The 15,905-nt window shown below is 35.8% G+C and overlaps 1 protein-coding gene across 2 annotated transcripts in view; it reads right to left on the bottom strand.

The window, feature by feature from the left end:
• Positions 1-374: 374 nt before the first annotated feature.
• The window catches only part of LOC307131769 (prostasin), a 34,931-nt gene continuing 19,400 nt past the window's right edge, over positions 375-15,905 (bottom strand). Inside the window, exons 2-12 of one of the 2 annotated variants that reach the window (XM_079825675.1) lie at positions 11,111-11,274; positions 7,358-7,381; positions 6,372-6,392; positions 6,106-6,268; positions 5,753-6,018; positions 4,529-4,671; positions 3,959-4,184; positions 3,716-3,845; positions 3,386-3,624; positions 3,183-3,283; positions 375-3,050 (exon numbers count right to left, since the gene is read on the bottom strand). In XM_079825675.1, coding sequence (XP_079681801.1) covers positions 2,787-3,050; positions 3,183-3,283; positions 3,386-3,624; positions 3,716-3,845; positions 3,959-4,184; positions 4,529-4,671; positions 5,753-6,018; positions 6,106-6,268; positions 6,372-6,392; positions 7,358-7,381; positions 11,111-11,156 — 1,623 coding nt within the window. In that variant the 5' untranslated portion in view covers positions 11,157-11,274 and the 3' untranslated portion in view covers positions 375-2,786. The remainder of the gene's footprint in view (positions 3,051-3,182; positions 3,284-3,385; positions 3,625-3,715; positions 3,846-3,958; positions 4,185-4,528; positions 4,672-5,752; positions 6,019-6,105; positions 6,269-6,371; positions 6,393-7,357; positions 7,382-11,110; positions 11,275-15,905) is intronic. The other variant, XM_079825676.1, reaches the window with a different exon arrangement.

The raw sequence follows: 15,905 nt of genomic DNA, 5'->3' as shown, positions 1-15,905 counted from the left end.
AAGGAGGTTCAACCAACTCTGAGTTTAAACCTGAACTCTGAGTTGACTTACTCTGAGATGGGAAACTCTGAGTTTTGGGTTTCAGAACAGCTGAATTGAGGTAGTTCAATCAACTCTGAGTAGTCTGACTCTGAGTTAAGCTCATGCACTCCAACTATGAAAAGCCACGATCAATGGAGCTCCGAAATTACGATTCACCATGGCAACAGCACCCAACAAAAAGATGTTTGCATACTTCCGGGTCAATACACAAGTATAATTCTTAATTATTTTAATTAAGTTAAATTTTCATGGTATCCAAAAGACAAACAAAGACTGTGGCAGCAGCTAAAAATTTAAGAAAAAAAAAAAACAATTAAATCAGGAAAAGCTTTAAGCATAAAATGTTAATGGGTGTAGGTTTAATGACTTTACAAACATAAATATCATTCAGTGTCCAATGTGCAGCAGCTTTTCCCACATAGGGAAATTATACACACATAGACATTGCTATTTGAGCAAATGGAGACACAAAAATATATATTTAATGTATTCTCTCATTCACCGCTATAAGAGTTAACCCAACTATGACGATTTCAGCTTCGGAAACCCAGAAATGTGAAAAGGGTCTATGCTCTTTTCACATAATGAAATGTTCTCTGATCCCACCTGTTACATTTATTAATTAGGGTAACTTCTACTCAGGACAGCCAAACTCCAGCACCACTGACAGATGAAGAAGAGATGGAGGAAGAATATTAACTTCCAACAGGAAAAAGAATAAAGTAATTGTAGGAAATAAAGATGACTATAAAAATGTAAATAAATGTATTTAACAGCTGTGGTGGTGGTTATGGCATATATCTCGTACTACCATCTGGCAGCATCCTTCAATTCAATACAATAATCCGTTTTCAGAAAGTGTGATGATGGGAATATGAGTGTCATCAATGAGTCCAACCACTGTAAATCCTAAAGGAAATTTAAATTATTAGGTTACTTCTAGAGGTTTATCAAGTGAACGTCAGGATCAAAAGGACATGCCATTTTTGTCACTTTGACAGTGTCCTCATGATGAAAATATGAGCAATGAATGAATGTTCCTGCAAAGAATGCTTTTCTTACTTTGTATTTTTGTCAAGTGGCAGATAATTTAATTTGTTTTAAGTAAACTTAGCTTACTTTAGATTTAGATTCAATTTATAATTTTTTGACATTTATACTTGAAATACGACCAAAATACTCAGTAAGAAAAGAATTTTTGCAGTTTGAATGAATGAATAAAGTATTTAAACACTGCTGGTGCTTTAAAAAGGGGGAGGAGAACGAAAGAAACTCTGGGTTTATCAAAGAAAACCTGCTCCAGACCAGGTTAGGTTCACAGAGTAAGTTACCCTGGTAACTGACTCTGAGTATAAGTGACCTCTCTTTTAGAAACCGGCTTGACTTACCCTGCTTTCTCGGGTTTGACATACCTCCCATTCTGAAACAGAAAACCCAGAGTTTCCCTTATTTCAGGGTTAACCTACTCAGAGTTTTCACTTAACCTCCTTTCTGAAACGGGCCCCTGGTCTTTTCATGATCGGATAGTGTGGTGTCAGGAGTTATAAAGCAAAGAGACACACGAGACAGGAGTAGAGATCTTCATCCATCTTGTTTAGACTCTTTCACTTCTGTTCTTACACAACATTACACAACACTTTAAAATAACAATATCATTCATGCATGAACACGACAGATAGCTATCCGATCAGAGAAAACAGGTGTAAACAGGCCCCAATGCTTCTTGCTCGAAAAATGCAGGCAGGTATGTTTGATTAGGGATGGGAGGGACAGAAGTTGCCCATCACTAGATTAGACCAACATTGTGCCTGGGAAATATTTGATAAATGCATTGTTTTTTTTTAAATGCTCATGGACACACCTTAGCACTTGTTATGATGACAGGTTTGGCTTCATGTTTTCAAGTTCATCAGTTCTAAACTTATCTCCACTTCACGGCTGAATGGAACAAAATTGTACTTCCACTGTACCTTTTTTTCTGAGAGTGTATATATCAAATCTGTGAAAAAATTCAAATAAATAATTGAGGTATGACCGTAATGAATTAATAAAATAGTAATTAAAATACATTAATAGAATAATAAAATTACCTTTCTTTATTTTATGTTAGCCACAGACTTTATTGTAATCTGAAAATGCTGTTTCAAAAATTTTTCAGTTGGCCAAATTGAATTTCTGTGAATTGATACAATTTTATTCACAGAAATTCAATCTAGACAACTAAAAAATTTAGATGTGACCAGTCACTAGAACATTTTCAAATGGAGACCTGACATTTTTTACAGTGCATAGGAAATTCCTGAGGGAACCCATGACTCAAAAAATTATAATTCTCTTCAGGTTTCAGTACTATAAACAGCTCTTTTATGGAAGGTAATTTGTCTTCTTAATGTAATTTATATGCATGTGTGTGTGTGTGTGTTTGCCAATATATACAAGTATAAATATTTACACCAATCATCCTTAAAGTATATGCAAAAAGTAAATGCATGTGTTTGTACTGACAGGTTTTTATAAGTTTAAATTTATTTAAATGGTAATACACTCAGGTGTCCATTTACTTGAGATTGTGATTTGCAGAAATTGAGAAACACATTTATTTTTATTTGGAATATACACTGTTAAAAATTACTTTTAAAACTCAATAGCTGTATTACTAATGCAAGAACAAATAGCCTATAATTCCCCCATAATGCCTACTGCATATGCTAATTTTTTCAGCGACAAAATGACAGATAACAGCTTTAATAAATTGCCTGGAGGACTGCTGGGAAAGAGAGCAGAAGGATGCAGGTGAGAGAGAAGGGTGAGAATGACTCCGCCCCATCCAGAATAGATGGGTAGTCATTGAGAGTGTCAGTCAGGAAGCTGTTGAAGGGCGAGGTCCTGATGAAGACTGTGCTGTTAGAGGATTGTGGGTGGGTGTCACTTCCCGGGGGAATAGACAAAATTCCGGTCTGAACCAACATGCCGTCAAAACTACACAGCAGGGGGCTGCCATTATCATTCTGAATGAGAGCGAGGAAGAAAGACTGTTACAAATGTCATACTAAACTCTCAGTGGAACATTGCCAGTAAACATTATAATTGGACATGGTGTGTAGTATATCAAATGTGTCAAAAGACAAGCCCACAGATACCTGCTGAAGAGGCAGTTGCTCTGTGCAGATGTTGATCGGTGTGGTGTCTGAAGGATCGCAGTTTACAATGGTGGTATGGAGTTCCAGAAAAGATGGTGCCCCTTATGTGGAAAGAAAAACAAATTGTAAAGAAACATCATTCTTGAGATGCCACTGAATTTACTGACATAAAAAATTCTGAATAAGTGGTTATATAAACTCACAGGGAAAAGCTCTTGAGTCCCAACCAATTACTGAACATTGAGTACCAGGGCCAAAGCCTAAATTATGCATGTCCACCGGAAGATTGGCACCGTAAAATGGATTAGACAGTTCCACAAGTGCTACTCCATTGCCAAAAATATTATCGTATATGATATTTGCCACGTCACTCGACACTGAGCTGCTGGAACAGTCCCATTGGGCAACATTGAGGGTCACTGTCCATCCATGCGTATTGAATCTGAAGAATGAGATATTGAATGTCAGGGCACAAGTCACCTATGTTTAGGTCACTGAGTTCATATGAAATTAAGTTTTCCTGTTTTGATTACCCGGAAAAGCAGCTAGCAGAGGTCAGGATGAATCGGTAAGAGACCAAAGTTCCTACACATGTAGGGTGACCGTTATAAGTTAGACTAGCCATCCATGGCCATGAAGCTGCAGAACCTCCGCACGGTGTCGCTGGAGAGAAAAGAGTGAGAGAAAGGGTAAATGGGAGCTAAAGGGAGAGTGTAAGTAAGCTCTAATTTCAATAATTGAATTGTGCTTTGTCATGGCGATGTTGACAATCATACGTGGAGGGGGGCAGATCACATTCTCGTCCTGAAGAGGATTGGTGGATACAAAACGGACGAAACCATTGTTTTCTCTGGTATTCTCTTGGATCCATTGCTGGTACTGAGAAACTCTGGCATACACACCAGGAATATCAGGCAGAGCACAACCTTCGCCAAAACTCACAACGCCAGCCAGGATCCATGTAGAGTTCTGTTTGATGACCAGTGGACCTCCAGAGTCACCCTGTACAATGTCAAAAAACATTTAATCTCTCTCTATCAGATATTTACTGCAATGGGTTAGGGTTAGGGTTAGCAATGCATGTTCATCATATTGATACAACAACAACAACAAAAAAATGTGTGTGGGTTTTGGTCCTGGTAATGAGGCCAAAATGTTGTGAGGAAATGAAGAAAAAAGCTAATAAATCACACAGAATGATGTTTTTTGAAAGTGTAAAAATGCTGAAAGTGTTCTGTGATGGATAGATTTAGGGGCAGGGGATAGAATATACATATATTATTATAATTAAATATTATTAAATTAAATTAACAACTACAAGCTATTGATACTGTAACTATTGATACCTGGCAGGAATCTTTTCCACCTTCCGGCAGTCCAGCACACATCATGTTGTCTGTTATTGATCCTCTATAAGAACAGTTACATTGACTATTTCCAACCAGAGGCACAGCCACCTCCTGTAGGATTTGAGGTGAAGGAAGGTTTACTGGAAAACAGAAAAACTCATAAGTAACACTTAAATAACAGGCTGAGATGATTTTGAGTAATATACTGATATTTAGAAACAGAATAAATTGTTTACACTACATTGGACGTATTTACACCTGACATTAAAAGGAAAGTTCACCCCCATAATTTCATAATTTACTGAGACCCATAAGACTTTCGTTCAGTTGTGGTAAACGGAAGCTCAAACATGCATGTAGCTTGACATGCGAAAACCAATTCGGTTCATTCTCGTGTGTTACGCAGTTTGAGCTTCCTCAAAAACCAATAAGGTTTGTTCTCGCGCGTTAAGCAGGTTTGGTTGAGCTTCTGTTTATGTTTGTTGATGAATGTTAATATGTGAATAAAAGCCTAAATTCAATCTGTGTTTAAATGCATCTAAGGTGCATAGATGCATTCAAATGCCAGGTTTAAAGGGGCCAAAGATGAGTGTTGTTTTAGTATAATTGATTAAAGCTTTTATTAATATTACGTAATTAGTCTTTATATTTTCGACTTTATTTAAATTAAAGTTTTAGTCCTATTTTTAATAGCTTACATAGCTTATTAATTATTAATTATAGCTTATTATAATTAATAGCTTTTACAGCTTATTTAGGATTTTTGCGCACAAAAAATATTCTTGTCGCTTCATAAAGTTATTGTAGAACCACTGTAGTGAGATGGACTTTGTAACGACGTCTTTAGTACCTTTTATGGGTCTTGAGAGTGTAAAGTGCCATTGTGCCAATGGAGGCCTTTCTGAGCCATCGGATTTCAACTAAAATATCTTAATTTGTGTTCCGAAGATGAACGGAGGTCTTACGGGTGTCGAACAACATGAGGGTAAGTAATTAATGACAGAATTTTCTTTTTTGGGTGAACTAAGTATTTTAAGTATATTTCTGAGAAGTACATAAAAAAGTATACTTTCTTATTCTTTTAACAAAAAACATCTCTCACTAGTAGGCCTCTGTTGCATATACACACTGTATATTTTAGAGAAACGCCCCTAAAGTGTCAGACATCGAGCGTCTTAGAGCACCAAGTGGTACGCATCAAAAAATCTTCTTGATTCTTACCGCCTGACTGAATGGTTCCCCAACCTGTGACCCACACAGTGTCATTGTTGAATGTGCTTCCCCCTGCGGCCAGACAGACTGGTTGGATGTATTGAGTGAAGTTCACAGGTGAGGAGAGACGCAAGAGAGCCATGTCATTGTTACTAGAATGTCTGTCATAGTCCGGATGAACTATGAGTTGAGAGACGATTCTGGACACCTCGTGTGGATTGGGTAATTCTTGAGACTGTCGACCCAGGTACACAGTAATGCTTGCAGCTTCAGTCCTGCAAGGAGGACACGACCAAGTGATTACAATCATAATATTCATCAAGGAGAAGCAAACATGTTATTGAAGATCTTAGTGTTGTTACCCTGAAAAGCAGTGAGCTGCTGACAGAACCCATTGATTGTTGATGAGTGATCCGCCACAGAAATGACTTCCATCTGCGTGAAGGCTGACCTGCCATGGCCAAGCGCCAAGAGACGCATTGACTCCCCCCACAATCTTTGTGTTGAGAGGGGCTCTGCCACACGCTTCAAACAAGAAGAGAGATAAAGGACCTTTATTCTGATGCTCTCAGAAAAAAGTGAATGTTAGTCAATAAATTGCATTATTATATGATGAAAAATTATTTACCAGGCGGCTGGCCGGCACTCCCTGGAGAAATTGAAACAAGATCAGTTATTTAAAAAGACCACCGATATTCACCAATACTATCAAAGTATCATGGGTTGCTTTAGTTAAATCCAAGAAAGATATGCATGAGGCATAATACATGAGTATATTATATATTTAATAAACACAGAGATCAAGACTATAACACACATTTCAAATTATGTTAAAGGACAACTCCGGTGAAAAATGAACCTATGGGTAATTAACACATGGTTACCGAGTAGATCGTTCTGTGGGATGCGTTTTCATGAAAATCGAATGTAAAGAGTTTTATCTCTAAAAACAGATTAGCTTATAACGCTAGTCTATGGGGCATAGACTAATTAAAATTAAATCGCAAGTTAATACCACTAACAAGGCTCAAAATAGCCTCACACTAACACGGTAGCATAAAGAGGGTCCCTAGATGCAAACCGAAGCATTGAGAACTTTGTAAGTGTACAAACAGTTTACTAAGAAGATACTTTATAAAGACAGTATATTATGCGTAACAGCCTCGACGAGTTGAGCCACGAACGCTGTGCTAAGTGAGCTGGTCGATAGGAATTAAAGGAATTAAAGGTGAAAAATGAACCTATAGGGTAATTAACAATTCATGCATTTCCATGTAATTAGATTTCACAAACTTAATTCCTATCAAACAGCTCACTTAGCACAGCGTTCGTGGCTCGACTCGTCGAGACTTTTCCAAGATGGCTCCTGCATGTCTGTATACGCGTAATGTACTGTCTTTATAAAGTATCTTCTTATTAAACTGTTTGTACACTTACAAAAATCTCAATGCTTCGGTTTGCATGTAGGGACCCTCATTATGCTACCGTGTTAGTGTGAGGCTATTTTGAGCCTTCAAACAAGAAGAGAGATAAAGGACCTTTATTCTGATGCTCTCAGAAAAAAGTGAATGTTAGTCAATAAATTGCATTATTATATGATGAAAAATTATTTACCAGGGCCAGGCTGGCCGGCACTCCCTGGAGAAAATGAAACAAGATCAGTTATTAAAAAAGACAACCAATATTCACCAATACTATCAAAGTATCATGGGTTGCTTTAGTTAAATCCAAGAAAGATATGCATGAGGCATAATACATGAGTATATTATATATTTAATAAACACAGAAATCAAGACTATAACACACATTTCAAATTATGTTAACACAAGACAATGAACTGAGGAAGACTGAAGCCTTGAATACACAGAGAATGATAATCAACGGAACAGGGAACAGGTGTGTCACTAATCAGAAACCAAGACAGCGAAATTAATGTCTAGAACTAAGGCCTGGGACACAAAATGTGGGATGATAGTTTCAACCGATTTTAGCATTAAAATGCTAAAATGACACCGCGAGACCACACACATGTTGTAGGAACGATTTCACACGGTGTGTCCATATTTGCATACTATCCATCCTAAATAATATGCAAAAATAGAATTAGTATGTCCCAAATCGTAGTATGTTGAAATTAGTATTCCAAAGATACCCGGATGGTCTACTAGCCTTTTTCCGGTCAGAATCCGAAGTGCAGATTCGTGCACACTCTAATGGCTAATATTGCCCCCAACCCATTGCGCTTTGGACGAGGATTCGATTAGAAGAACTACAAACACGAGTAAAAAGTGTTTAAAAAACTACAGATATGGAGGATGCACGAGTCCGGCGGTTAAAAAGTATGTACTCTTTTTGTGAAGAAAAAGTACATACTTTTGAGTGTGTAGCAGAAGATTATGCAAGCTTTGGGACGTACTACTTCGTCATCTTTGACGGACTCTTTTGCTTAGTTACATGCGTCCCGTCACCGTTTAAACTGCCCTGTCAATCAAAAGTATGTACTTTTTCATCAAGAGTCGTAATTATAAAACGTTTTTGACATTTACAATTTGCGATCATGGAGGCTCTGATGCTATCGGGTAAAATAATCACAATAAAATAATCTTAATGACACCACACAATTGAGGATTTGTTTTTAAATACAATACTGTTATCGTCTCCGTGTAAAGTACAAAACTCGATTGTGTGAAAAATGTGACGTCATGCATGTTAAGTGTTTAGTCTATAGGGGCGTAGGATTTCTTTACAAAGTGACATCGCTGATGACAGGTTGTTTGGGTAGCTCATTTGAACGTGCCCCTCCCGAACTTTGTTAATAAAACATCATTAAGACTGAAAACTAAACAGTAGGAGTTTTCTTGTATCTAACTGCACTTTTTAAAAGTGCAGCATGCAGTAGGCTACTGTGGTTTTATCTGTGCTGCTGAACTTCTTTTTGGTTCACTTTTAGCAGTTTGTGTTGTTTGTTTATTTTGTAATGTTCAGAATTGATCTTTTTTATTATTAGCCTATAATTTGTTGAATGTCACCATTGTTGTGTTTTGTATGTGGAGTAAAAAATGTAAAAACTCTTGAGTAACTCTTAAAGATAAATCTCAGCAGCTGCTTCACTATTGTGAAAAACAATTATGTTTTGAATTTGAAATAAGAGACTGGCAAATCTTTTTATATTTAAGATAGATTAACTTTAATGTTGCTCCATAACTTTAAACTCAGCTTTAAATCTCAATTAGGGATTAACTTTAAATGTACAGGTGAGGAGGTTTAAATAAAATAAAGTGCCCCTACAATTAAAATATGTACTGATTGAACAAAGACAGAAAGAGTGGTTGTGTCTTCAGGTCTCAGAGAGGTGTTTTATTGCCAATAAAAATTAAAAATAAAGCGCATTGGGTCATGGCGGTCTGCTATTGAGTCCGGGATGCGCCAAATGTAGCTAGCCTACTGCCATCATAAGTGATTTCAAAATGTAAAAACATATGTTAAAATATATTGCATACAATCTAAAAAGTAATGCAAATATTATTATTATTATTATTATAAGCGTGAATCAAAAAATTAAAAGCACATAAAAAAATGAACGAGCATGAATCCAAACTTTAAACCAAACTTTAAATCATGTTGTGCAATATACCTATTATTGAAATCACTCTTATTATTTTTTGATAGGCTACGTGACTGCAGTACATTTGGAGGGAATTTAATCCCATAGAAGGTATAGAGACAGAGCAGAGCGGCACGCGTCATAATCTGAAGACCACGCCCACCGTGTTTGTGTGTGTGGGGGGGGTTGATACAATCCATCGCTCTCCATTGACTTTGCATTGCGTGAAGCGGCCTCCTTGTCATTTCGGACTTATAACAAAAAAACAGAACAATATCTAAAAGTGGATATGTGACAAAGTGTACAGCAAACAAACTAAACAAAACCCAGAACCAAAAACCCAGAAGTTTTTATAAGCTGTTGACCCAAAAAACGAGTTTATAAGGACACAAAAGTGGATACAGGCAACTGAGACAGAGCATGACATGTTATATTACACTGAGAACTACACCCACTGGAGGGGAACGTAATCGGCGACAGGAAATATAATATAGGCTATAAAACTGACATTTGGATATTTGATTTAACAGTGACAACATGTTTACTGCACACATATGCATACTGAGGCATACTGAGTGTCAGGATCCCAAAATTTGCCCATTCTTCCTGCTGAAGCTTCACGTCTTATTGCCTGTATCCACTTTTGTCTCCTTAAACGCTCGTTTTTTTGGGTCGACAGCTTATAAAAACGTATTTCTGTGTTTTTTTAGCTTGTTTGCTGTACACTTTGTCACATATCAGCTTTTAGATATTGTTCGTTTTTTTGTTATAAGTCCGAAATGACAAGGAGGCAGCCTCACGCAATGCAAAGTCGATGGAGAGCGTTGATCAGCAGGCCAACGGTCTCTCTACGTAGCAGTTTATAAAGACAGCTCACATTTCACACGTTTATTTCCTTTATCGATAAGAGCTAACATTACTATTGGCAGAGAGAATTATTAGAATTATAATCGCCAATTTGTTAATCTGTGTTTAAAATTAAGTGGTGCAACACAACTTGCTTTAAAATAAAACCCAGATCAACAAATCCTAGCTCTAAACTGTGATTAATTTAATTCTTATTGGTGCAACCCACCCTTAATGTATTTGTAAACATTTTGCTAACTGAATATGAATGCAATTAGTGTCTAATAAAGGTCTAATAATGTCTAATAAACCACATAATTAATGACATTTTCCCATTTTCTGACCTAATCTAAACTATTTTCTTCTAATAAATACAATTAGGCCTAACTAATTAATTAATTAAATAATAAATAATTGTAATAATAAATTAAATAATTGATTACAATTAATTAAAGACAATTAACAATTCCTTTACTACAAGGAAATTAAACAATAATAATTGTGTTCATTACAGTGACAATGACTAAAGAACTTACTATATATATATATATATATATAGCCAATTAATATATTTTCAATGTATGAACTATGATTGAACTATAAAGTAATAGTTTGTTAATGAATTGTAAGTACTTTTTTACACTTATTATAAAGTGCTACCAAGTATTTTTCTAAGGACCTTATGAAATAAAGTATTCATAACTTTAAAAAATAATTATAGCATTGGTCAAATGCTTAGTAATATGTTATACATTTTAATATAATTAATAAAAAACAGACAAGTCATTGACAAATTATAATAAATATAAAAAATACAACTTGTACAAAGTTTTTGCCATTTTTTGCCGTTGTAATTTATTTTGTCAGGAGTAAGTGAAAGAATTTATAAAGAACATTCTATTAAGATAGGCATTTACCTTTGAGGAGAGTGACCACAAACACCAAACTCAGTTTCCAGAACATCTTCAACCTTCTGATTTCAGTGATGACTCTGGACTTATTTATCCCTTATGGCCCGACGCCTACGCACTTCTTGTTCTCATTGAAGTCCGGCTTTTCTTTGGCACGCCTACATAATGAGCTCAACAATGGAAAAAATTCACATTAAATGGACAAACCGGACTCTCAACATACCAGCATATTTAGTTCTATAAAGGACATACAGATTTTTATGTTTTATGCGTTAGCTTCAGAAGACAATAACTTTACGAAACAAAATTAAACCTGTACTGTTTGACTTTCCTAAGCATACTTCAATGGCTTGTCTTTAGATCAGTATTTTGAATAATGTAGTCATTCTTATATTGAATAATTATAGTTATTCTTCTAGTATTCTTAGTGTCTTTGAGCTTTCCAAACATAATACTGATATCAATGTACAATATTATAATGTATTAATATATCAAGTGCAAAAGGAAAAAATATATAAAAATGTCATTGCTTTGAAATTCTCTCTAGATAACAAGACATCTACAGTTCACATATTTGTTTGACAATGAAACTGGTTTCCCATGGTTTTCAAAGAAAGTCACATAGCATAAAAATATGCAGTATCATAATGCTGAAACGAAGGTGTGTTATCTTCTTGTCTGCTTAGAATGGCCTTAAGGTCTTTGTTGTGTCAGGTCTGTATGTGTACAAAGGTGCAATGCTAAAAATGACAAGCACTATGAATGAAGTTAAATCTTTCATGTCTTCAAAAAGGTTTCTTATATAACAATGACATATGCAAGGATTTCAGCTACATAATAACTTAAAAGTATCATTATATTATAGTGGCCAAAAGTGATGTCCGGCTAGGAAACTTGACATCTGTACCCTTTATTCAAATATTATTAAAATGTGTTCAAGATTTTGTAAGCATATTGTAATTGTTTTATTTTTTTTATAACGCAATGAAATATGCCAAATTATGCAGACATGAGTTTTGACCAGGCAAGAAGTTATGAACACATGCATCCAAAAGGAGAATGTATGCTTTCCTGTGAGCTTTTTGTTTTTCTACACATTTCTTTTTGCATAGTAGAATAAAACCTGCACGTAGCTGTTGTTTTTTTGCCAAATCATTTTGTCAGATAAATACCTTAATCAAGTTTAATGTTTTGTTCCTTCCTCATAAAATATTTAAAAAATATTTTCCTCATACAAACTTTTAAGGTCATTAAAACAAATATCAAAATACCAATTACACTGCTTTTTGGGAAATTAACAACACATTTAATGGATCATAGATAATAAAAATGGACTTGATGAACAGACAATAATTTTGATTATTGGAATATATCAAAAGTATAAAAGCTCCTTAACTGCACTAAAAAGTGGTTTTACTGTGAGTTTACAGCATTGGAAAATGCAATTTACAGTAAACAAACAACATCATACTGTATTTATACAGTGCATATGTATTATGAAGGTACCCAGCATGAAGTGCGTCATATGTGAAGTTTCTTGATTCTTGTTGGTTTAGGGTGTGATTAATTCTGTGCTGCTGAACTTCGCTTCACTTTTAGTAATTTGTGTTGTTGGTTTGTTGTATAGGCTAAATGTTTTTATTGTTTGTTGAGTGTCACCATTGTTGCGTTTTGTATGTCAAGTATTGATGTCTGTGCATCATCAGGTGACGTTTACAAGATGGCACACTATTATGAAAGATCAAACAATTATGAATTTGAAATAAGTTATTGGCAAATCTTCATGCTTAAAAAATACAAAAACAAAATCTTGATATTCATGCTAAGAAAAGTTTGACTAAACTTAGACTAAATGTGTGAGAAAATGACCCAGCATGCATTAATTTCACAGTAAATTACAGTAATTTATTGTAAAATAATACTCTTTAATCCAGTAAGGAACCAGCGCATACAAGGACAAAGTAGGCCTATGGCAATAAATGTTAACATAGTACATTCAAACACCCACAATATTTCAAAAATTACAACAATTTCAACAATTATTTTCTGCAGATGTCTATTTGATTGAATTAAGAAAATATAAGCATTTATTGTATATTTTTATTGTAACTGTTTTAAAATTAAAAATGTACTTTTGTCTCCATGACAATTCATTTATATAGCTGTTTTCTTTTATGCATGTTAAAGCGCTGCAGTTCATTTAATGCAAGATACATATTGGAGCCATTCTTTGTGTTTTGGTGAAACTGCACCTGTCACAAAAATCTTGATTTGTTTTTGTTCTGGTGTCAAGGAGTATCATGTCACAGAGATGAACACACGTTGAGTCACGCAAATCTCAACACATTATCTTAAACAAAGTAGTCTACCATGTCTTTGATTTGATTTTGAATTGCGAGTTATAAAGTCAGATTTGCTTGATATAAATGGCACATGCCTGCCCTGTCTTGTGATGCACATGGTTGTTATTTTGGGCCATTTACTCGTGTCATTGTCTGATCCCTCCCCCTTGTTATCTGATTAGTGTTTGATTTCTCCCACATGTTCCCTCCTGATTTATTTCCCTTTATAAGTCCCCTTGTGGTTTCAGTCTTTGTTGGGGGTTGGGTGGGTTGTTGAGAGTGGATTTTCCAGGAGCTTGATTCGTATTGAGCAACTGCACAAGGGTGGTTCTTGGACCGAGCTGGTTGAGCAGTAAACAGTAGTAGAGCTTAACAGAGGTTTCTGAAAGAGACAAGTGATTCGAGTGTGGGAGGAATGGCGGCGACATCATCAGGACGTGATCGAGGAAATAGTAATCGACTGAAAGCGGGAAATTCAAAAAACATTGGAAATACTGTTTTAGGAGCGGTTGAGCACGACTGCTCCGTGAATGAATCAGACGTAGGTAGGTGGGAGGAAATGGATTACAGTGAAGAAGAAAATGAGGGAATATTGAAGGGAGAGTTTTCAAAAAAGAGAGTCAGACATGTAAAAGGGAATAAAAGAATAAGAAATGAAAATGATGAGATTTCGGAAAGTGAGGAAGAAGGACATGAGCTAAATAAGAAGGAAATGCATGAGAATTTTATAGTCATAATAAGATTCAATGATAAAGATCAAGCAAACATGAAGATAATCAACCCGTTTGTATTAACAAAACATCTGGCAAGTAAGATAGGGGAGATCTTATATGCTAAGGTCCTAAATGATGGAAATCTGTTGGTCAAATGTGCTAATGAAGATCAATTTGAGAAAGCAATCAAAGTAAAAGAGATTGGAAAACTGAAAGTGATAAACACACGAAGGGTGGGAGCACGAAATGGTGGAGGATGCAAAGGAGTGATCTCAGGGGTACCAATGAATGTAGGAATGGAAGAACTTAAGAAACATCTTAAAGGGGGGGAAATTGTGATGGCACACAGATTAAAAACAACAAGAGAAGGAGTGAAAAAGGATAGTGAAACGGTGTTGATTGATTTTGAGGGGGAAAATATGCCAAAAAAGGTATACCTTGGTTATATGAGTTACCCAGTGAGAATATATGTACCAAAACCATTGAGGTGTTTTAACTGTCAGAGGTTTGGACACATAGCCAATAACTGTAAAGAGAAGAAGAGATGTGCTAGATGTGGGGGCGAGCATGACTTTGGAAAATGTGGAACAGGAGTACAACCAAAATGTTGTAATTGTGGAGGAAGCCATAATGTGGCATATGGAGGATGTGAGGTGATGAGACAGGAAAACAAAATCCAGAAAATAAGAGTTGAAAGAAGGATCACTTATGCAGAAGCAGCAAGAGTACACGGTAATATCACCATAGAACAAACAGAATTGGGGGTGGAAGAACAACAACAAAGAACATGTGATAAGATTTATGTGGACAAAAAGGACTTGGTGACGTTTATTGCAGGAGTGATAAACAGTACAGCTGAAGTTAAATCAAAAAATGATAAAATACAGCTGGTTGTCAAAGCAGCAGTAAATCATTTAGGACTAGTGGGACTGACGTGGGAAGAAGTGAGGGAGAACCTCACCAATCAGTCAAGCCAGGAAGCACCATGTATTGGTTAATATTAATGGTTATCATCTTACAATGGAATGCAAGAAGTTTACTGGCCAATGGCCAGGAATTCAAACATTTCATTAAAGACAGGAAAATAAATCCAGATGTAGTGTGTATCCAGGAAACTTGGTTAAAACCAAATTTAGAGTTTGTGATTCATGGATATATAGGTATAAGAAATGATAGAGAAAATGGGGGATGGGGAGGAGGAGGAGGATGTGCTACATTTATTAAGCAAGATGTTCCATATAGGGTACTGGAAAAGGGAGAGGATCTAGAATACATTAAGGTAGTATTGTGGGAAAGAGGGGAGGAAGTGGTTATAATAAACTACTATAATCCTTGCAAAAGGTTGGAAGTAGATAAGTTATTAAGGATACAAGGAAATAATAGACACAAAGTAATATGGTGTGCAGATTTTAATGCTCACAGTAAAATATGGGGGGGTTCACATACAGATGTAAATGGAAGAGTAATAGAAGATTTAATGGATGATAAGGAATTAGTGTGTTTAAATGACGGAAGTGGAACAAGAATAAACATAACAACAGGAAATGAATCGGCATTAGATATTACACTAGTGTCTAATCCCTTGGCTGGAATAAGTAACTGGCATGTTTGGAATGATACTACAGTGGGCAGCGATCACTACCCAGTATCATGCTCAGTGGGAGAGCGAGTGGAAATAAGACCAGGTGAAGGAATACCAAAATGGGGTTTAAGAAGAGCAGATTGGGTAAAATTCCAGCAATTAAG

The sequence above is a fragment of the Gobio gobio genome, assembly GCF_949357685.1.
Source record: "Gobio gobio genome assembly, chromosome: 1".
In the NCBI taxonomy this organism is placed as follows: Eukaryota; Metazoa; Chordata; class Actinopteri; order Cypriniformes; family Gobionidae; genus Gobio; species Gobio gobio.
Note: the sequence above shows the minus strand (reverse complement) of the source record. Positions and strands in the feature narration are given on the sequence as shown.